At 40.3% G+C, this 24,319-nt stretch overlaps 2 protein-coding genes across 2 annotated transcripts; both read left to right on the top strand.

Annotated features, from left to right (window-relative positions):
• Positions 1-372: 372 nt before the first annotated feature.
• ccdc112 (coiled-coil domain containing 112) lies at positions 373-6,998 on the top strand (the record flags this gene model as incomplete). Its single annotated transcript, XM_083905152.1, has 14 exons — positions 373-471; positions 3,475-3,554; positions 3,650-3,771; positions 3,883-3,972; positions 4,106-4,181; positions 4,682-4,808; positions 4,942-5,058; positions 5,176-5,313; positions 5,577-5,689; positions 5,929-6,055; positions 6,215-6,382; positions 6,509-6,607; positions 6,760-6,878; positions 6,968-6,998. The coding sequence occupies 14 exons, from the start codon at positions 373-375 to the stop codon at positions 6,996-6,998; spliced, it is 1,506 nt and encodes a 501-aa protein (XP_083761278.1).
• A 448-nt stretch (positions 6,999-7,446) lies between these two features.
• On the top strand, positions 7,447-17,540 carry pggt1b (protein geranylgeranyltransferase type I, beta subunit). The gene is made up of 9 exons (XM_083905059.1): positions 7,447-7,580; positions 8,558-8,676; positions 10,442-10,506; positions 10,590-10,741; positions 11,622-11,754; positions 13,027-13,072; positions 14,423-14,607; positions 15,181-15,289; positions 17,072-17,540. Exons 1-9 carry the CDS (start codon positions 7,453-7,455, stop codon positions 17,239-17,241), a joined length of 1,107 nt encoding a protein of 368 aa, XP_083761185.1. The 5' UTR covers positions 7,447-7,452; the 3' UTR covers positions 17,242-17,540.
• Positions 17,541-24,319: the final 6,779 nt, after the last annotated feature.

Here is a 24,319-nt window from a genome sequence, read left to right as displayed (position 1 = left end):
GACTTTCCCGTCATAATCGGGACGTATAGCCTCGCTGCTCAAATCAGTCGAATACACCTCATGTGACCGGAGGAGCGACTCGCTCGGAGTTTGGCTCTGTAATGCAAGAGTGACCGCCAAGGTTGTTAACGCTTCGAGCCTTCGAGCAATTTCAAATAGTGAAAGCGCTATTATGCACAACCTTTCTCTTTAGATGTATAACTCAATTTAAGTAATAAAGTTAAGTTTCTATGTGGCTTGAATGAGGAGATGTGGACACTTGTATCAAATATCCTGTATGCAAACGTTTGTGCAAGGGAGCTCCTTCAAAATTTCAAAGGAGTTGTGCTCTCCTGTTTGAACTGAAGTGCTGTACAAGTGGAAAAGTTGACCATGGCGGTGTTAGATGAAAGGTCAGAGGGTTACCGAGGATATGGCCTAATCAGGATTCAGACTCTGGAGACCATTGAGGTTCTCTCTGCCAAAAGCTTAGTTAGTTCGTATAAAAGCAGAGGTGGAAACAGTACTAAAATATTCTTCTCAAGTAAAAGCACTACTAATTTGATTACATTTTACTGAAGTGCAAGTAAAAATACTGGTCTAAAAAGTTACAAAATTTAAGTGCTGACCAAATAAAATATCTAAACACATAATGCATCAGTCAAAATGGGTCAAAGGTCACAAATGCTTCAACTTCCTCACTCACTGAAATGACCTTAATTACTTAACTTAACTTAATTCACCTGTCGTCATCTGCATCAAGTTTCCGGTGCATGATTTATTTATTCATTTATTTAATTAACCACACATAATAATGATACTCATTGCTAGAGACATGGCATTGAGTGGCTAACTGCACATGTGCATGTGCATGTGCATGTGCAGTTGGCCTCGTCAGAGTGTGAGTGTAACGTGCTCAACACGTGCCAAGCGTAGTCGGATCACGTTGCTCTCCTATACCACGCACATACACACACACACACACACACACACACACACACACACAGTTCTGACTTGTGCTGCAGTTACAGCACAAGTCAGACTGTGTCAGTGTCTGTTTGTGTGACAGTAATGTGTATTTTTGGCTGGCAATTAGGTGCATATGTGTGTGTGTGTTCAAATAGCAACCTTCAGCATTTCAAATGGTGACTGTAGTGCTCAAGTGCGGTTACCATATTTGACAAAATTACAAATTGACAAAATACTAAATACACAAGCAACAGGCAGAGACTGACAGAGAGCAGCAGTGGAGGAGAACGATCACATGATGTTGACGAACGTTTCCTAAATGTCTGCCGATGACACATCGTGGTCATAAATGTCTTACTATCACCTTTAACCCCTTGTTACTGCAAACATGTTTACTGATATTTAAACACTCCCATTTAGTGGCAGCCACCAGGACAGAAGGTTCAGACTCATTGACTCACACAAACATTCCCCCCCATGCACACACACACACACACACACACACACTAACTGACAGATGTCATAAATTATCATGTCAAATTCATGGAACTGGCAGGAGGTGAAGCTCAGAGTTTCACCGAGCATGAAAGCAAAACTGTTTACCAGGGTCACGTCTCATAACATGTCCAGATAGCCGGTAAGGAGAGGTCAAAGGTGACGAGGTGGTGTCTGTCTGTCTGTTTTGTCTGTCTTCCCTCGTGCTTGTGTTCTCCGCGAGACTCGGTTGCAGAATAAAAGGCGCCATTAGTTCAACTCAGGTTGAAAGAAAGCACGTAGTAACTTCCAGTTTTGTGACGAAATCAAACAGAAACAATCGATTATTATTAGTTTCATTGTGTTACGCTGAACTTCTGTGTATATATTGTGCACATGCAGTACGTCCCCTGCGTGCCGTGCACAGCAGCGTGTTTGTGTGCTCTGTTGTGCCAACCGGGTTCAAGTGAATATCTCATTTATCAAATTAAGTGATTCCCTTGGCTGAGGAAGAAGGCGGAAATTATAACACCCTTCATTAGCGAGAGTGGTTGCTATTTATGTTCCGACAAGTCGGTCCTCTGCGCCTTTGGGAAAGACCATCCCCAATATCTGCACTCAATAATGGATTTAGGTTTCTATTAATACTTCCGTCTTACGCTCTCCTTCTTTTTCACGTCTTTTCTCTCCCCGACTTGTCACTTGGCAACCTTTCATTATAATTATAGCTGCTGCCCATCATAAAAAGGCTGCTACAGAAATAACCAAGGCCTCAGTCGACATGATAGGCAGTTATTTGAGAGAGTGAGATGCGTAGGGAACTCTAACCATCCAGTTGACGCACGTTGCAGTCAGATGTTTCACTTGCACTTCAGCTACAGAAAGTGTAGCAGGCATCATTTTTTTTTTCAAAATAAAAAATGCTTTGCAAATAACTTGTAAGCGAGAACAAACTTTGGGTTGCCAGGTTGTGGAAGATTCTCTCTCAGTATGGTGTTTTCTCATAGTTTCAGCAAGGATGAAGAGACCATGTACTTTCTGAAAAGGTTTTGCAGAACATCTTATTTTCTAAACTCCTTATTGAAACTCCTATACATATACGCATATGTATATGTATGTATATGTATGTATATATGTATGTATGTATGTATTTACCAGATGTTGATATGGATGCAAAATCTGAGATAGTACAACATTTAATGTTATTACTTCTTGTACCCTGCCTTTCGCCCTAGATCAGCTAGGATTGGCACCAGTGGCCCAACAACCCTCGTGTGGAGGACGATGAATGAATGAATGATGAATTAATAAATAATAGTATTATGTAGTAATATGCAAAAATGTACGTATCTGTGTATATAAAATGTAAAAAAAAAACAATAATATGAATAATGATTAAAACTATTCTGAAGCTCCAGTTATATTAATTTAAATGTTTCCTTGTGCCCAACAGTCAAAACCAGGAAATGAGTCACGTTTCCGTTTGAGAAGATTCAGTTTAACAGTTCCCAGCCATAAAATACAAAATTCAATAGTAATAAATAAATAATGGCTGCATTCATTACCATGATACAGCAACATTACAACATTAAAGAGTACCTGTGTTTTCTGGTTTACACATTAATGGTGATTAGCGACCTCTACTGGTATGAAAAGCAAACTACAAGTAAATTGCTTTTTCTTCTTTTTTAAATAAAGTTTTTTTTTTACCCCACCCACACAGTTGGAAACATGGCCGCCCTAGCAACCGCTCGCTGTGCTGATAAACACTCAACGGTAGCTATTTTTAACTGTTTTTATTTGTTCTAAAATTGACATATATGTATTTAAAAACATTGTAACTATACTAAATGTTTATAACTGTATTCTGCTGAACCTCTGACGAGTGACCGTTTGTCGTTTGTTTGTTTTTGTCTTAAGCTAACATGTAGTTTTTGTACTAACATAGCTGTCAGAAAATGGATGCACTCCCTGTGTGCTAATTGTGTTGTGGCTCCAGGTCTATTATTGAATGTGCAGTTGTTATTTATTTTTTTCCATGACTGTGAGCAGGGAGACAGCAGCAGTGTCCATGACCGTGACAGACTGAGAGCTGCTCAGTTCATCAGGGAGGCCGAGCTAAACAGGAGACAGTGAGTTCAAACGGAGTGACACATTATTACCAATGTGTTGTCACTGGCTGAGAATGTTTCATTTTCATGTAGCTGTTCTGTTTCCTTCTTCACAGGATTGAAAAGTTAGAGAAAGAGAGGGCGCTGAGCTTCCAGTGCAGAAAGAATGACTGGACAGATTTGCCTGCAGAACTGGAAGAGTATGAGAAAGTGCTGGAGGAAGAGAGAAATGCAGACAGTAAGTGTTAATGTGTTTAAAATTAATGTCTCCCATTGAATTAACATTACAGCCTACAGTATGCTTAAATACACAGTTGAACATGTGCTGTAAGATGTTATTCTTCTTCAGAAATTAATCTTCAAAAGCAACTTGTGAAGATTCATAATGGTGTGAGGAAGTTTCAGAGACAGCTGGTGGATGTGAAACCAACCCCTAAGTGTAAGTAACATCAATCATGGTCAATATGATCTGCTATATTCATGTATCAGGTGCCAGTGATTGTATTTCAACATTTACAACATTTGTATTACACAATTTACAATAAGTATGTAACTTCTGCTTGTGTTTTCAGTGATTGAACGACTTCAAGAAATGATGTCACAGGTGGAAATCTCCCTTAACACCCTGAAAGAGGAACAGCGCTCATGGTAACAGGACACACTAAACAAATATGTACCAAGCTCAACTTAAATTTGCTGCTGGAAATTGCTTTGTCACAGCGACAAAAAAGTGGCAGACATATTCTTAGGATATATTAGATTTCAGCAGGTGTACATTTTAATAGGTGAGTGACGAAAAATCTGTTTTCCAGTCTGTCCCTGCTGGCAGCCATATTATCAGTGACAGCATGTGTCCGCTTCCCAGGCTGTTTCACAGAAATGTTATTTATGCTTGGTGGCATGTTCGGCAAAGTCGGGTGTTCATAATTCTTCCTACACCCACACTTCAAAAAATATGTTTTAAAAAAGGATGCATACACCACAGGAGCAAAGTAATTACTGGTTCTTATAAACGTACTGTAAAAGCAGTCAAAATTACAATGCAAGAGCCTGTGTTCTGTTTATGGCAGTGCTCCATGTCACAAATAATTACACACACATTTAATGTGTGAGTAATTAATTATTGTTTATGTGTCTGTGCTTCTTAGCTTTGAGGCACTTCTGAGGGAGGAGAGGACATGCAGACAGGAGGTCAATGCTTATGAGAGGAGGATTGAAAACTGGAGCCTTGCTCTCAAATCAGACCCCACACTACCAACATCTCAATCTGTTAAGGTTAGTCTTCCTTCATTCCTTCATTCCTTTATTCTCTTTGGCCATGAAAAAATAATGTGTTTGTTTGAATAAATGATTTACCCATCACAAGTTTAAAAAATGTTAAACATAAAATTATGTGTTTTCCAATAAGACCAAACCCCCAGACAGTGACCTGCCTGCAGAGGTCAGAGCACTGGAAGCTTTCCTGCAGAAGACAGGAGGCCCTTACGGTGGCTGGGACCAATATGACCACCAAGCCTTCCTGAAAGTAAGACGCTGTTGTCATTCTGTCTCAATAATCTGATCCTCCACTTGCAGGTCATCACAAACTGTAAACACTAACAGTGTGACATGTCTGACTTACTCGTATCTGTACGATACACAGGTCTGGACAAAGTACAGCGGGCAACCGGCCTACAGGAAAGAGGCCAGTCTTTACCTGCTTGATAAAACGTTGGAGGACATAGAGCAACACGAGGACTGGCATCTGCAGCTGATCTGTCTGCAGGATAGAAAGAGAGAGGTAGAGAAGAAAAAGTCCTTTATTAGTCCAGCAGTATAATTACATTTTGTGCTCTTGCCTGTGTGAGGCTTATATGTGTTTTCCTGTTATAATCCACAGTGATTATAGTTATCATCCCACCTTAAACCAGGTGGAAGTAAGAGAACATTGTTTTGCCTTTTTTGCTTCATGTAAAATTTGTAGTTAACCAAAACTATGAAGCCATTGTGTTTCTACAGTATAAGCTTTTATTTTGTTAACCTTGATTTGACTTCTATACTCAGGCTATTCAGCAGTGGAAAGCCAGCAAAAATCAGGAACGCCACAGCAGGATACAGAGTCAGGAGGAAGCAGAAAGGAGGGAGAAGGAGGCCAAGACTCAGGTCCAGCAACCCAGGTGAGTCACATATAGAAAAGACAGTTAGAGGAAGTTGATGTATGCACTGATTCCATGGCTGAAGCAGTTAAAAATATAGCTCCAATTCATAATATTTCACGAGCGCAGTGAGCATCCAAATTGTTTGATCTGTCACTCTAAATGCAGATGAATGTTCAAGTTTCATTTGCTCATAAGTCTTATTGGTACTCTCTTAGTGCCGTCTTTGATTTATTGTGTTAATTTCTCTTCTGTTTCAGGACTGAAGAGGAGAGGAGAGAGACGGCACAGCGACTGGAGCAGTGGAGAGAAGAGAGGAGAAGCAAAACAGAACAGGAAGAGGAACAGAGAAGATTGGAGGAGACACAAAAGAGGAGACAGGAAAAGGTGAATATGTGGCTGTTTGAGAAAAGTCACATTATTGTGGTTATGTAACATTGTATTGTGTTTATTGCGAACAGTGTTTTCTTCTGTATTTATTACAGCTGTGTGGATGGTGGTATGGGCAGGTATTATTTACCCTTAATGATCAAACTTACTTATCAGGAAGAACGTCGCCGCCAGCTGGAGGTGAAGCTGATCATTGAGGAGGAGCTACATAAGAGGAGAGAAGAGGATGAGGAAGAGGAGAGGTGGAGGAGAGAGGAGGAACGAAGGGAGATGAATGAGAGGAGGAGAGAGGCAACAAAGGGGATCAAACGCTTTAATGAAAGGGTACAAAGACATCATCCCTGAGTGCCTTGTGTGATATTTCTGTCAAGGACCAGGATTTGGGCACTTGTTAAACAAGGTTTTGACAGTGCTGGGTAGAATATAAAAACTCAATCTGCTTTTCTGCAGGATCTTCACAAGGTGGAGGCAAAGCTTCAGGAGAAACAGCTGAAGGAAAAAGAGGAAGAGGAAAGGCAGAAGAGAATTGCTGTTAAGTTGAAGGAAAAGGTACAAGGCTCTGCGATGAACAATACAGGCACATATAAATTATCATCAGTTTTTATGAACACGTATTGTAATGATAAAATGTGAACACCTTTAATAAACAGAGTTGTGGGTTTAGTAGATGGTTATTTATATGTTTTTTTATTATTATTAAGGTGGATGGTCACGTCAGCAGAGACCGCTCCAGACTTACCCGTCCCACTAAGGGATGGGAGGAGCGAATGAAGCACATTGGACCTTCAGGAGAGGGACCTCTACTACAGATGTTTCACAGGTCTCATTCTATTACTCCCGTTTTAAGGAATATTTTTGGGTGATTGCTGATTCAGTAACTGAAAATATAATTATTTTTTTTTTTTGCAGAGCTGTTCCTACTTGGAGACAAGGCCTGTGATGAGCAATATTAGAAGCCACTCAAGCTGCCGTGAAATACATTTCACTATGTCATAACTTATTATTCATTGTAGATGTTGGCATCGTTTCTGCTGCTGTGGCAGCCTATAATTTTACAAAACTGTTATAATGAAGGAAAAGTGTGTTTTTATATGGTTTTGTGGAAATTCACTCATTCAAACTCGTGTGTGCTTTAGTATTTCCCTTTCCTGTTATTCAATTCTTGTGCTACATTCCGAAGGACGATATTGTACTTTTATATTAATGTTGTATATTTTACTTTATTTGTATACGACATATTTTGATATTCGTGCAATTAAACACTTACAAAAGCTTTGTGAACCAGCTATTATGGTTGTGTCGTCAATGAGAACCTCACATTGCGCTGTGGTGCGATGTTTTATTTTGAAAGACCAATGTACCGGAAGTGATTCCCTATAGGTGCGGATGCAAAGATGGCGGAGGAGGAGAGTCAGTTGGAAGAATTTGAGCAAATAGACTTTTTAAGAGATCGACATGTTCGGTTCTTCCAGAGAACACTTCAGGTGCTTCCAGAGAGATACGCCTCACTGGAAACTACCAGGTAACTTCACTGGAATACGCAAAGCGGCTGTGGTTTGCATATTTGTTGACTAGCATCTGAGCTAGCTGTGGCTCAATAGCAGCTTTGAATGGAGGTTGGTGCTACTTTAGCTTAGCCTGCTCGCTAACATTAGCCTGGGCAGTGAAGTTGTGATTGGAGTAAAACAGGAAACTAACTGTACAGCAGGGCACGACGCCCTGTCACACGCATTAGTCACCACGCAGTATAGTCACGGAAATAAGGCTCGTTTAGCAATGAAATGTTTACGTTAGTCCAGTTCTCCATTTGTAAACTTAAACATCTCTTAACTTTGATTACCTGCCTCTGCTAGCTTAACTGTCTGATAAATATGAACACATAACTTTATCAGTGTTGACCATTATATATGTGTTACATTATTTTTAAATTGAGTTATGCCTCAGTGTAATGTACGTGTCGCAGTGTTTACATTAGGACTGGTTAGCAAAAATCATGCATTTATAGTCTTTAATAGACTTTCAGTTCAAACAACACATAAATTCAACAGGTTAAATAAATTATGTCCATAGGTACAAAATAATATACATTATGTTGTGTATGTTACTTAAGGAGGCATCAGCTGAAACAATTACTCCATTAATCGTCAACCATTTCCTGGTTTCTTTGCTCCATAAAACAAAATAAATCTTTAAAACTGAATAATTTTGGTCAACTCATCAACATTTTCTGACATCTTATGTAATTTATATGATTGTAATACTGAACAGGGCCATGATTCCTGCAGCATGTCAGTCCTGTGCGTCCATCACTCACATTCTGGTCAGATAACCGCAGTTGTCTCGCTTTACAGAAAGAGCTTAGTGAAGCATTTATGTGATATTTAATGTTTACAGCTTGTATCAGGTTGTATTGATTTTTCCCCAAGCATCAAGTCTGTAAATAAATCTTTAGCATGAAACACATAAACTGCTCTCTGCCTTCTCTCTCTCTCAATCCAGGTTAACGATCATATTTTTTGCCCTCTCTGGTCTGGATGTGCTGGATGCCCTTGATGTGATTGATAGGAACATGATGATTGAATGGATCTATTCACTACAGGTGCTGCCCACGGAGGACCGTAAGTCTCAAATCTTCACACCTTTTCACCCCCAAACTGCAAGACAAAATGTGTTTCCACAGTTTGCTGTTAAACGCTTTGCACTATAAATATTCATTGTCAATAAGAGTGATGATAAAAATGAAGTGGTAAATCAAGGGTTTGGAAGCAGAATGAAGCACGATCACTGATGACACACAGGGCTTCAAAAACAATACATTTACCTAGTGTCACATAAAACTGTACATGTGGTAGATACAATTGCTTTCATTGGGGAAACTTGGGGAAACTGGTTCATACAGATGAATGTTTTAGTTTTACAAGATATGTTATTTGATTAAAAGGAAGGTGTTTTTTTCCCTTTCATTTGTCACCAGCTACTTGTTCACTGTTGGAACTGTTGTTGCTATACAAATAAAATATAATCGGCTCAAATGCTGGCATATACTGTGTGGCATATGAGTGAATGGTCATATCATGAAAGTTGTGCCCTTTCCCCAGTAGTCTTTTACATGACAGCACAGGTGTCTCAGATCATATGAACACTGACTCTGTACAGTTAGTTTGATTTTTTACACCTGTGAATTTACACCTGTGAACTGCCAAAATGGCTGCTGTGCAAATGGCGTATCACTAAAGCATATGAGATAATTATTCCATTAATGCCATTTAATGTATCTTGATGAATGATTGAAAGTAGGATAACTAACACAGTGTTTGCTGGGTGGAAGTATTGGCCTAAAGGGAGTATTCTTCAAACATCAACTTGTCAAGCTTAAGTGTTTAACATCTTATATTATTGTGAAGCAGATATTAGCCTGCAGGTGTCCTCTGCACCTGATCTGTTCCAACTGGGCGTCTGTTCTGTTCATCTGGGGAAAGTTGGACTCTAAATATTTAATGAGATGTTGCTGTCTCCTAACAAGCCATTCTGTGCCATCTGTTCAAATGCCCAGTCAATTAATTATTCAGGATATCAGCAGAAATCATGTTGCGACTCGGTTGCTTTCTTTTCGTTGCTGTTGCCATATGTTTGGTGTCTGTATGGTTTCTTATCATCATTAGATGATGAAAATGCAACTTCAGAGATTTTCCAGTGTGTGATCAGAATAAAAAGGCCTTTGTTTTTGTTCAAAGATATTGAGACTTAGAAGATATGTTGGTGTGTAGAGCTGATGATCAAACTTCAACACTTTTATTTTGGTATTTACCAAACTTCGGTGCAGAAAGTTGCTCCGTGTTCACCAGCAAGAAGTACTAGCTAAAAAATAAGAATTTTAACTTGAATGTGGAATGTAATTTTTTATTAAAAGCAATTTCATAAAATTGGTATCAAAAGTATTGTTCTGAATTAAGTATCACAATGTTATTCTTTATATAGCTGTTGGTGTGTTAAATATAAATATCTTTACTCAGACGATCCAGTCTATGAAAAAATATTGAGTTGTATTTGATTTTAATTTAATTTAATAAAATTGTTGACTGCAATCAATATTTTAGAAATTATTCAAGTTCATTAAAAATCATTAAAAATCATAAACTAAAATCTGAGGAATAAAAGTATTCAGTTATATTGGCTTAGTGTTTTTACACCTGCTGTGTACTCTGTTCCTGAATTGACCACTAGGTGGCTGTAGCACACTTTGCAGCTTGTATATGATTATTGTACCACTTGGCTGCACCTTGCTGAGACCTAATTTGTGAGACTGCTGCTTTCTCTTGATGTGCACCAGTCAAAGCCTTTCTTACCTAATCTAATGCATTTCTCCCTTTTCTTCTCTTACAGAATCTAATCTAAGTCGTTGTGGTTTTCGAGGCTCATCGCATATTGGAATTCCTTACAGCACAAAGGTAGTGAATAAGCCTACAGCTTATTATTGTCAATGTATCAACAATGCAAAGTTATAACATGTGATGTTTGATGTATTGTTCAGGGTCCAGGTGTTCTCCATCCATATGACAGTGGTCATGTGGCTATGACTTACACTGGGCTTTGCTCGCTGCTCATACTGGGAGACGACCTCAGCCGAGTTAACAAACGGGCCTGTCTGGCTGGTCTCAGAGCGCTGCAGCTGGAGGACGGCAGGTGAGTGTGCCTGAACACCAGGGCTGACGTAACTCATAAATGTATCCTCAGCCACACAGGGCACCAACTAAAGTTGCAGGAATGACACTGGTGTAGTCTTCTCATTTTCTCCAAGGCTCAACATGTTGTGCACTCTGGTATTTTGCCTCCCTTGGTTGTAATAAGTGTTTTTTTCATATATATACTGTATATAGTTACTGTTTTTAAGTTACCGTTGCCCCACTACCATCTCAAAGCAGTCTGGCAATTCTCCATTCACCTCTGCCATCGATATGGCTTTTTCACTCAGAGAGCTGCTCCTCACTGCATATTTTTTTACTGACCTTTTCTCTGTAAACACTAGAGAAGGTTTTTACATGAAAATCCCAGAAGATCAGCCATCTCTGAAATGTTCAGACCAACCTGTCTGGCACCAGCAAAGATACAGCACACTCAGAGTCAATTAAATCACCTTTCTTTCTTATTCTGATACTTCAGCAGACTGTCTTTGCCATGTCTATGTGCCTAAAGTATGGAGTTGCTGCCATGTGATTGGTTGATTACATATTTCTGTTAAAGAGCAGTTAAACAGATGTGCCTTTGTTAGTATATATTCAGTTAAATACTGTTTCTATAAATTTGACATGATGTGATTTAAATGTTACAAATCTTGACTATGAACACTCGGCTTAATCCCGCTTGTCACTTCACCCCATGGAGTGGGAGGGAAGTATTGTTTTTAGTGGTGCTGTGTGTCTGTCTGTTGGTTTGTTTGTTTGTTTGTGCTTCCACACTTGCACTTGCCAATTTGACCAGCAGAGGCCGCCAGAGGCTTGTTGCGTGAATGGGGTGAAGCCTGCCATCTCTGATTACCTTGTTCTGTCTGTCCTCTCGCTTCTAGTTTCTATGCAGTGCCAGAAGGAAGTGAAAATGACATTCGCTTTATTTACTGTGCTGCCAGTATCTGTTACATGCTGGACGACTGGTCAGGCATGGACATCCAGAAGGCCATCGATTACATCAGAGGAAGTTTGGTGAGTTGATTTTTTTTTTTTTTTTTAACAACCTTGTGTGGGAGAATCTGTAAGTGGAAGGAAGCAGGGACCACTGTCTTTGCACCATTCAAAACAGAAGAGGCCACCCCCACCCCCAGGAGGTGGTGCTGTGCCTTGAAATACTTCATCTATAATAAATGGAGACAGCTGAGCGGTGCATCGTAATCTTAAAGATGTTACAGACAGTTTTCTCTCCCCACTAGAAAAGAAAGAAGTTTGATATGTGGGAATTGAGTGACATTTTTGAGCGATGTTTAATTCAACCTCGGTGTTTGTTTTTCTATGGGATGTGGGTTAGTCGCATGGAAACACTGCAGCTGTATGCAGCAATTGTCTTAATGCTCGCTTCTCTGTAACTCATACCTGCCAGAACAAAGAGATAATCGCTTTCACTCCTTCACTTCAGCTTATCTGTTGCTCCAACATTCAACACAAGAGTGTTTCATTACATAGTTTCTTCCTGTGTGTGTGTGCACTGTCCTTCTGTTTGTTCGTTAACATGTAACTGTGAATCATAACTGAAAACTGTATTTAGCCGCTGACCACATACTAGTAGGTAGATTCCAAAATGTGGAATTGGCAAAGCCAAGTACGTTACTGGTGAATGTAAAATGATGCGTTACTGGAAACGTTTACTGGAAACGTTTTGGGAACACTGAAAGTTTCACTCGCGTTTGGTTGCCAGGTATCCATTTACTAACCTCATTGTTATGGTCTGACCAGACACAGGGGCATAGAGGAATTAAAGAATGTTAGTTTTTCCACAAGTGACTGCCATCTGTTGTGTCACGTGTGTTTCACTTTCAGCGAAAAGATGTTTCATTTAAACTTTCAGATTCATGAAAACTTTATTTACTTTCTTTGAAAAGAGTGGTGACATTTTGCACATCATCCTCATCTTCCTTCAGACACTGGTATAGTGAAATTAGATTAAGATGGAGAAAGCGATGAAGTGACTCTAATTCTAATTATTTAGTTTATTATAATGTTTTGTTATTTGTTACTGTATACATTTTAGTTGATCTGTTCCATTAAAACAAAAACCACTGAAATACATGTAAATATTTTGATTGGATGATGGGAAATGCGAGTTATTTTAAAACCTCTTACATGTTGGACAAAGCAGGACTCTTGTTTCCTCAAGACACTGAGCTTCGCTGTTTATCCTGATTAAGATGATTTAATATTTAACGATTCAAGCTGAAATTTGCTTTATCTTGATAAACATAATTTTATTTGTCCTGTCCACAGTCGTACGACAATGGGTTTGGGCAGGGAGCCGGAAGAGAGTCACATGGTGAGTACGATCAACGTCTAATGCTTTATATGCAGTTACAGATATGAGACGTATGAGCTTGAATCCTCTGTGTGCATTAGAGAGATTGTATGTGAAGTCATAGCTGTTACAGACCTGTGGATGAATTGTGATTTTGAAAAAGTTAATATCAGATCTAATGTTGTTTTTCAGTGTGTTGGTGTCTCATGGTAGATGGCATGAAAGTGGCTGTTGGGAATAACTGGTTTAAAGGATTAGCCATTGAAATCCATCTCTGTAGCTACATTGTCCTATTTAATCCCGACTCATTCAAATTAAACCTTATTATTCCAACACAAAGGCCTTCATCCCTAGAACTCACACTCGCACATTTGCATGAGCTGCTTCCATAGTTGCCTTTTTGACATGATGGAGGTAGCATTTCCCATTTTCCTTTGTAATGTGTGTAAAATTAAAAGCGTGGACTGACTGATCCCAGTTCATCTTAATGATTTTCCTGCTTGTGTGTACAAAGGCGACACTGTAGCCTTTATTTAGTAAATGCTCATTTGCAATCCAGTGTGTTTACTGTGCACCAAGACCTCCCACGCAGTGTTCTGTAAATGTGCACCTTTTTGTTTTGGTAGATAAATGCACTGGTGTGTGTAATTATGCCATGACTCGACCTACATTTCTCTCCAGTTTTCTCATTGCAGTATGATTATTTTTTACATTAAATGTACTTGGAATTTTCCCAAGTGTCTGTTCCTCTGAGGAACATGTCACATTAAACTGTGAATATTTGATTTATCCCAGAAAATGTGGCAAAAAGTCAAAACTTTTTACATATTTTTCATATTTATTTTTTTGTTAAAGGCATCGATGCATCAAATACTATTGGAGTAAACTGTGTTGGATTTCTGACTCACTGATTTATATTGACCTCCTCTGATCTTGTTGTGGCTCCAGCAGATGTATACCGAGCTGATAAAAGACAAGTGACAAATTTACATTCCTGACGCACACACCTCCTCTTTTCTTTCTTTTCCCCTATCTCACACATACATGGACACACAGAAATGCAGATAAGTCGTGGACAGACACGTCAGTGATGTTAAGGCTTGAGTTAAGGTGCATGGTAATAATGGAAAAGCAGTTGACAGTTAGGTTGTAGATGGTGCCTGATAGCTGCTTCTTGTGGCTGTACTGATAACAACAGGTTGTCATCAGTCAATAAATACACTCATGTTTGTGCAGAAAACACAGCTGTAGCTGCCATTTTCCTTAAGTAGCCTGCATTTCTGAATATTTATACAATACTGTTTTATTCCAGTATTGTAATGTGCATGGTCCATATTTACCATATACGTATGTGTACATCTGTGTCTCCAGGTGGATGGACTTATTGCGCAATAGCCTCTCTGTGTTTAATGGGTCGGCTGGACGAGGCGCTGAATCCGAGGGAGCTGGACAGAATACGGCGCTGGTGCATCATGAGGCAGCAGAACGGCTTCCACGGGCGCCCCAACAAGCCTGTAGACACATGCTACTCCTTCTGGGTGGGAGCTACACTAGAGGTACAGAGTTGAAAGGTGTAAAAGATACGCTTAATTCACATCATGACCCGCACTCCTGCGTGTGTTAACCTGTTCGGTTGATTTAAGCATTTGCGTAGCGGTTTTCCCATGGGAAGAGGATGTGAACCAAATCACATGCCAAGTTTCAAAAATAGGACAGATATCACAGTGTTGTACTGCTATTCTTCAATAGGACACTGAATGTGACATTTTGACCGCCTAAACAAAACATAATTCACAACCCGTTAATGTCTGACTTGTGTCCTAAATTTAGCCAGATCTGCCTCATTAGGACCAGGACCACTGGTCCTGACAAGGTCAGTGTTTATACAAGAAAAGTTCCTAAAGAGGTGTCAAATAGAGATAAACAAAAAAATAGAGTCCTTATCTTACAGTACAGACACCCCTGAAAACTTGTCAACAAACCCTTTGGTATGAGATTCATAACTCTGGCTGAGATACATACACGCATACCTAAGATAGCAAGCTGACACACACAAGAATGTTACAGACTGAATATCATTAAGTCTATGATTTGTTTTTTCCCTTCTCTCTCTCACACTCCCGTGCCAGCTGTTAGACGTGTTCCAGTTTACAAACTTCGACAAGAATAGAAGCTTCATCCTGTCCACGCAGGATCGCTTGGTGGGAGGATTTGCCAAATGGCCCGACAGCCATCCAGGTAAATGTTTTGACTTTCATATGAACGTCTCGCAGTAAATGCTCAGTCATCAGACTGAGTGCACGTAAAAGAAGTATCATTGAAGACACAATGATGTCGGAACTAAGAGTTTCGGCCTCTTTGTCTGTCTCATTTTTTTTTCACCCTGCCCTCCACAGGTGCACAGAGGTCAGGGTGGAGTTGTGGTTGGCAGTTTTTGCTTTGAATGAAAAAAAGCTTGTGAAACCTTAAACTTCAAGGGGTGTACATGCTTGTGTGCATGTGTTTTGTGTGTGCCGTTTGTAATGTGTAATTGATGAGGCGATTGTGCATCAGTAGCCCGAGGACACGGCGCCATCGTGCTCCTCGCGTTACAAGAAGAAGGTGGGGAAGATGGGCAGCAGGGAAACAATGAGGCAAAGCAGACGCTGCACTGACAAAGGCTTATAAATGCATAGTGAACAATAGAGTTGTTTTTTTGTTTTGTTTTTTAAATAAAAGGAACTGAGCTGCCGAATAGCGGCAGATAACATTGGACCTGGTTGTACTCAATCAGTCCTGTCATGCAAAGGTACTGATGTACAGGAACTGGTCTAGAGAGATAGAGAGGAAACAATAACAGAATAAAAGGTGTGTGTGTTCATATGTGTATACATGTGTGTGTGTGTATATGTGTGTATACATATATATGTGTATTTATATATATTTATGTATGTTTATATGTATATATGTGTGTGTGTGTGTGTGTATGTGTATATATATATGGAGTTGTCTGGCAGAAATGATTACCAAATAATGAGCAAAATGTATAACAAGTGCTTATTAAAGTATACTTTAAGATGAGTTAGACCAGTTTTATTTGACAGAATATGAAACGACAGCTACGTCTACTGCTTCTCTCGACTTTGTAGAGATTTATACTGAGTTCCAGCTAGTTGTGTATTTTATAGTTTGCATTACACTTTCTGCTCCACGTTAAATGACAGACGGACACAGTTGGCAACTTGCCCGAGAAACAGGGTGGAGCTTTTAGATGCTAAAGAGAATGGATGGAGCTAAAATAATGAATATTGAACTTGTAGTTACCAGATTGTCATGTTTTCCTTACAATTTTGCTCCATCTGTAAGATATAGTGTCTGAATGAAACCCATATAGGCCGTGAAGAACTGCTGGGAAATAATTCAGCCTGAAGTCCTGATCAGTGTCAGTGAAATGTCTTGAGCTTTCCTTTTATATTGTCAAAATTGAGCAATATAGTGCATATTCATAAACATATATGTAACTGTTTCCTGTGTCTGTTTGTCAAAAACATCCTCAATCTATAACTTTAGACCAACCTCTATATGATCAACCTTGCCTTTGAGTCCTAATGGCTCCTGATTGATGCGGCTAATGTTGCCTTGTGTTTTTTCCCCTCATGTCTGCGATCAATCATGTGTCATTTCATTATAATTCAATTACTGCTCCATTTACTGGCCTGTGCAGCTTTTACACTCATCCCTGGGGAGGGAAATGGGTCATGGGGTCGACAACTGTGCATCATTTATAACCTGCTTGAAGGGGCATTCCAACAAAACACAGTGCCACTTTTTGCATAATTATTGTTTTTATTGTGAAATTGGGTTACTGTTCAATAATTAAGAAAGTGATGCGACAAGCGTTGTTTTTGTCCTATTTATGGTTATTCTGCGAACCTGGCACATGCAGGTGCTTCTGCTGTGATGCATATTACCGTCTCTGACCTAGTTTCTTGTCCTTATCCTCCTTTCTTTCACTCTTCTCTACCTCTTTTGCTCTTCCAGACCCTCTCCACGCCTACTTAGGCCTGTGTGGTCTGTCTCTGATCGGAGAGCCCAACCTGAGGAAGGTCCATCCAGCTCTTAACATCACCCAGAGAGCCTTTCAGCACCTCCAGCAGCTGCAGCAGACATGGAGGGACAGCACGGGGGGCAGCTGCAGCAGACAGCACTGACAGCAGGATGATCCACACGTCTTCTGCCTCTGAGCAGGTTCAGTCAGGAACATCGAAAAAAAAAAAAAGGCAACTAGACTTTAACTTTGTCTTGAATATGATTGGCCTCTTGTGTAAGAGAGGCCTTCCCATTTCAGGATTCGTGATGTTTTTTTTAAGACTCTGGTTACACAGTATTAACTTTGCGGAGCTCATTGAGTGTTCACTTCAACCATATACACACACACCACACTTTGCTGCCTTTTTTATTTGTGACATTAGTTAGTAACGTGTCGTTTGTGGGAGTAAACGTAAGTGCCACAAGTCAAATTTAAGTCGCTTAACTTCCAGATGCCTTAAATTTGCCAAATCTTTAGATTATGATGTTTGTCTGCTGCTTTACCCTCAGCATCGTGTCAGCAATAGAATCTGTTGTAAAAAAAAAAAAAATCTAATATGAGCCCAGTGGTAATTTCCATGAGAATCTGATGAATTATTTCCTTCAGATTAACTCTCAGACAAAAAACTGTTCAAATCAAAGTCCTCCAGGTCGTTTCTTTGTTCCCGTATTGTTTCTTTTCCGCCTCCATCCTGACATTTGAACTTCATGAAAGCCCCTTAGCTCTTTGCTCCCAAAGGTGATGCCAGCCTGCAGATTTTTTTATCTCCTCTGCATCCTTAGGTTTCTCCACGGCAGGATTTGTTCATTGATCAAGAGATGATTTGAACTGATAAATACAACTGCTCGAAAAAGCCAACAACCAGCCGTGGAGTCACATCTATGATGGCTGTGGCAAAAAAGGAGACAAAAAATTGTTATATAGTTATAATAGTTCTGAATATAACAGAAAAATATATTTGGCCTTAGGGGAATAAGCTAAGAACGGGGAGATCTTTCATTCCCTCGAGGTTAAAGCTGTAAGTTTTTGCAGCAGATGCCGTTCCAACATCCCCCTGACTCCTGATCTGTGCAATCCTGCCTTCAAGGCTCTCTCTGGTCTGAAATCAATAGTAGAAAAGATCAGACATTGGCACTGTAACTGTGGGAAATTCTCAGAACAGTAAGAGTGCAGGCCAAAACAGCGTATAATGTACATAAGTGAAGTCTGATCCTGAGGTGTTTAACTCTATTGAGACGGTTTGCAACCGTACCATTTCCTGCTAGACTCCTATCTCTCAAGTGCTACCCCCATTGTCTGCTAAAAACTACAAACTGGACTTTTATTTTGAACGGTTACATTGTGCAAGATTTTAAATGATAATGATCCTCTTTTTTTTATAAAGCTATAGTGTAATAATTATGTCCAATCTGAGTTTGTCCGATCTTTGCTTTGATTTAGCCACTGCTTGTTTTATGTCAAAGCATGCAATGCCTCCATTCCCAATTAGCAGCGATGCTAATGCGACAGCTGTACCATCTTTCTGCGTTAAAACAACCCCCTGCTCTTCACTCGCTGATAAAACTAAATGAAACCTGTAAACTATAGGTATCGCTTCACTGAGGAGAAAAAAGAACGAAGCATTCATTTTGGCTCAAGCTGCTGCTGATACTACCGACACCTCCACATGCTCCCTCCCCTCTTGCCTTCTATCTAAATTGCTGCTCTGCTCCCCAGCACGCAACTTAACCAGCTTCACATTCCTCCAGCTCCCTGTGATATCCTTTCATTATAACACCTTTACCACAGCTAGCACCTTTACACACAGGTATCACAGCATTTCAGTCTGCGAAGAATTGCAGGATATTGGTGTCTGCACTAGTGTACCCTGTGGGAGTTTGCAGTGTTATGCCCAATATCTGACTTGATATTAAGAGTAATATGCCCTTGATGTTCACCCGCTCCCACCTCCTGAATTTGTTGCCGCACCTGCCCTGATCTATTTTCCCCGCCAAGTTGCCCTCCTTTCCAGACCTGAAACCAGACCAGGAGGTCAGAGGAAAGCAGAGACGAGAGGGGAGGCCAATCGAATAAATAAATGATTTGACCCATCTATTATTAAGAGTAAACTGTCGGAAGGCGACTAGAATCTCCTCTCTGATCCCTAACCAGACCGCCAATGATCCACAGCCTTTGTTTTGCTTGAGATAATAGGTTTTCTCTCCAGTGACTCTTGCTGTAATTTTTGTTATTTATCACAAAATCACCATCCTTCCCCTCAGAAAGTTAAGCCAAGACATTCATTGCTGTTGATGGATTCAGGGCTATTTATCACATGATAGTCTGGTATCAGCTTTTGTTGCTTGATTATTATAAAGTGTCCTAAATCTGATGAGTGCTGCTGACTTGAAAGACGACAGCGAGTACTGCAGAGCCATCTGTTGGAATTGAATGAGCGTGTCTCTCATGGATTCTCTGAAGTGACTTGAACAATGCAGGCTAAACCGTGTAGTGGCATTGTAGATTAACTCAAACCTCTGATTTCGCTACATATGCACTACTGTTCAAAAGTTTGGTGTCACCTATACAATTTTTGTAGTGTTTTCCATTAAAAGTCACACTTTTATTCTTCAAAAGAGTTGCAAAATGAATGGAAAATATAGTCAAGACATTGACAAGATTAGAAATAATCATTATGACTTTAGTCAAAGAACCAGCGAAACTGTTTTCAGCTGTGCTAACATCAATGCTCAAGGGTTTTCAAGGGTTTTCTAATCATCCAATAGCCTTCTAGCACGATTAGCAAACACAATGTACCATTAGAACACTGGAGAGACGGTTGCTTGAAATGGGCCTCGATACACCTATGTACATGTTCCATTAAAAACCAGACGTTTGCAGCTAGAATGGTCAAATGTAAAAAAATGTGCTATTCCTTCAAAAATAAGGACATTTCTAAGTGACCCCAAACTTTTGTATGATAGTGTACGCCGTGTTATTATTGGAAAGTGAGGAAAAGTGCATTTATTAAGGAAGTCCCAACTTCACTTAGGCACTAAGAGCTGACCGGTAGAAGTCATTGTTACCAGAATCACTTCCATGTCTGGTCGATAATGTAATCCCGGATGAGGCAAACGTAATTAATTGTGGCAGAACTCATAAATGCATACTCTAAAGATCTGAAACTTGCTGCGTCTCCTTTTTGGCTGCGTCTCATCTCTGCAGTCAGCGCACTCACGTGGCCCCGCTGCATGAAAACAGGGAGGCTTAATAATGCTTCAGCAAAGGCTGCAGTGCAGCTGTTTGGAGAGGAGGGGGAGAACAGTGATGTGAAAGGATTGGTCACTCTTCTGAGATTCAGCCACACGTGGCTTCGTCGCTTCACCGCCACCTAACGCACACCCACTGTAATAATAAATAATGTAACAAAAGGAAAAAAAAATATATGTAATTGAATTTATTTTTTCTATACTTTGTAGAAATATCGAGTGTAGATACGTGTCTATGTAAATAATGTCTCTTCTGTTTGTGCAAGTGCTCAAGATGAAAAACATGTTTACAACGAAATTGATGAGAGTCTTTTTGGAATTGGATATGCAAATATTTGTACAGTCATGTGATGTATAGTATTCCAGGGCCGTAACATCTCTTAGCTTTGCAGTGTAATTTATGTCGAATAAAACACATACTAACGTTTACAGCAGGTTTGGTTTCTGTGAGGTTTGTTGTCAAAAATCTTATGTCGTGTGTGATTCATGGTTTCTATGTAAAAAAAAAAAAATGTTCTTATGTCACACAGTGTGACTGGATGACTCAGAAGTCTACTATTTTTAGCCGCACACATCAAAACAGGTCAGCATTTTCTTTCTAATCTCTTTCAATGAGATTGAGATTGTGCTTTAACAGATTATTGTTTTTTTCTGTCCTTTGTTACATCCGTGACATCATTTGTAATCCTCAAAGAAGCGGGAGGGACTTTCACTGACGACCGAGCCCAGTCCCACCTGGGAGTTACATAGCACAGTGACAGACTTCACTGTTGGCACTGATTAGGAAACGTGATCCTGACAAATGTGCACTGGTGGTGACGGCTCTCTGGACTCTGGATGGAGAAGTAAAAAAAAACAAAAAAAACCTTCAACGACACATGGTCATTAAAGAGGTGGGAAACTTAAGGATCGAAATGTGTTTGAATCCCCCTGGCGAGTGGAGCCAAACCCTGGCTGAGAGTGTCGGGAGATGCTCCCTCGACAGCTGCAGTTTGGGTGTGGTTATTATGGTCTGCTCAAACAAACAAACAGCCTGTTACTGTACCTGTGCAGCACTAGACTTTTAGTGTACACCGCCAACAAGGACCGAAAACCCCAAGTTTAAATCTGGTTTTGGAAACTTTGATGACTCAGAATTTCTTCCACTGTTGCGGAAACTGAGAGTGAACCTAAGCTGAGACTGTTGCCATCGTTCAGCCCTGATATTTCCTTTCTCTTGTTGTTTTAATGTTTCTTGAACGGTGCTGTCGACGGACATTACTCGTTTTTTAATGATCCGCAGCCACGTGGCTGAACTCTGCTCGTTCAAGAGCTCTGTAGTTATGTCATGTTTAATCAATTCTGCTGGAAAACCCGGCTAATCAATGCATTGTATCGATTATTCAGTAAAGTGGAGGGCACTGCGGCCTTTTATAGGGCAATCGTGGAGTGTCATCTCTACAGTTATTTCACATTAGCTCTTGGCTCATCTTTGACTCAGGAGTATACCAAAATCTGTCATAAAATGGTAGATAAAAACTCATTACACGCTGCAGTTACCTGTGAGTGAGCTGTGCAACTTTTCTCATATACATTTGATAAAGTTACAGTGTGTAAAATTTACCAAATATCCCTCACTTCAGATGTCCAACGTGTAAAAAAAATAGTTTTTTTCTAATCCTTTTGTGTGTATTTCCGGCAAGGGCCTTGCTTTATGGAGGCTTCCATGTTTTTATACCAGCCAACCCTGATGCATAAACCAATGCAGGAGAGACTGATGTTGCAGAAAGAGAGAGTAGGAAAGAGTTTTAAAGAATCTTTATATCCATTCTATTGTGTGAAGGCTGGAACTTTACTTCATTAACTAAAACGCATAGCGACAAGAAACGACCCAGTTGACGATGAAATGGTTCCTGTTACCATGGTGACACAGAAGAGACACATGCATCATGCGTGGTATATTTATAGCTCTTTAAATTCGTCGCCCGTCATCAACAGACTGAACCGCTGATTTATGGCTCGACGTTTCAGACTGTGATGGATGGGATGAAATTTAGAGATTCAGAGTTCGCAGATGTTGAATCCTAACTCATGACTGTGATGATCCTGATGACTTCTGTCACCATGATCAACCCATTTGGTTTTAATGTTAATCTTCTCAAAAATGACTGAATACATTAGATTCATGTTCTCCCGATGCTATATTACAATTTTGGTAATCCCAATCTTTTAATCTATAGTTTTATATATAATTGCTAGAGTGGCCATGGGCGAATCATAACCTTAAGCATGCATCAGCACTTTCGGTCCTAGAATTTTAATTTCTCCTGGAAAATCCTGAAAAAGTCCCTGATGTCAACCAAGGTGTGTATAAACTGTCATTTTACAACCTTCAAGTGTTTTATATTAGATTATAGCCAATCACTGATGTGTTTACAGGTGCTGGTGTCGCTGATATCAGCTGCACGGTAAAAATGGAGGACACAAACTAAGAGGTAATGTAAATACTTCTAATCCCAGTGTTTGGGAGCTCCCCCTGGACTGGGCCCGTGACCCGTGTTCTCTTTTTGGGAGGGGGGGGGGCGTTGCTGGTGTGTGTGGCCGTTTGCTCCTCCACATGCTCCACGTTGTGAAGTATGTCTGCGTGAAGCCATGAGGGCCATCTGGTGACGCGGAGCAAGTGGCTTTGCCAGAAACAAATTAAAAACAGAAACTTAATCCGGGTCACACACACACACACACACACACAGAGTCGCTTCACATTGCAGCTCATGTGTGAAATGGGTCAATTTCATTCTGTCACAAATTATGAAGGAGGGAGGAGCAACTGCAACAGCTGTAGATGTGTAGATTTGGCACAGAGTGAGCAGAAATTAGCACATATTTATCCATATTTATCTTACAAGTACTCATGGAGATTAAAAATATATTTTACACCTGGCCAAGAAGGCAGCATAGTGATATTAAAATGACAATCATGAGACAAAGAAATAAAGGGAAATCTTAAAGATCCAGTGTGTGAGATTTAAGGGAAATTAATTCCAGGCAGAAATGGAATATAAATAAAGTATTTTACTTGTTTTTTTACATTTGCACTGACCAGGAGTGCTCTTTGAAATCCCCTCAATGTGATCAGCTGTGAAAGTTTATGCTACATTTGTGAATTATTCCAGGAAACAGGAGCAGCAGGACTGACTTTGTTCACAGTGTGTGTGGTTTCAGTTAAACACAGGAGTCAATCCGAACAGAGATTTATGGATTCAGTGACTAAATCTGCCAACATACTGTGTAGGATCATATATGAGCAACGTGCACGCAACACAAACACAATTACGCACACGTGAGCGCGCCGCCAGCCATGCGTAAAAGCCTAACTGGACTGAATGCATGCACTAATAGATTTAAGACTCCCCTCCCTCCCTGTAATCTGCAGACTGAGATTATGATGATTGTTTCTAGACAGTGGCAGTGGATGAAACTGGACCCATTCTCTGCGGTTTGACAAGTGACACCCACTGATACAAAAAGAAGCTCTGTGTGTGTGTGTGAACGGAGACGTCGCCGCTGAGGGAGGGAGGGAAGGAGGGATGGACGGATGGCACACAGTCACGGTGCTGAGGAGGAGGCGAGGGCGGAGTTTTCCCTCCAAGATGAGGCCAAGTAAAACAAAAAATTGGTTGCCGGCGCATGGACTGTAGACTCTACACAGCAACACACACTTGTACAGAGAGAGAGAGGGAGGAGAGAGACAGAGAGAGAGAGGGAGGGAGGTGATGAGGAGCGGCTTTTCTCCTTTCATGTCATCTCACCTCCGTCTGTGAAGCTCGTGCGATCTGCTTCTTTCAGCCGCAGCTGCTGCTTGCGTGTGTGTGTGTTTCCCCCTCTAATACATTTGATTTTAATATTCCAGTCTTTGCATCCATCATCACCTTCACCATCATCATCACCACCATCATCATCATCACAGTCAGC

This window comes from Microchirus variegatus (assembly GCF_963457635.1).
Source record: "Microchirus variegatus genome assembly, chromosome: 18".
In the NCBI taxonomy this organism is placed as follows: Eukaryota; Metazoa; Chordata; class Actinopteri; order Pleuronectiformes; family Soleidae; genus Microchirus; species Microchirus variegatus.
The sequence above is the reverse complement of the archived record's forward strand: the minus strand, read 5'-3'. Positions and strand labels throughout refer to the sequence as shown.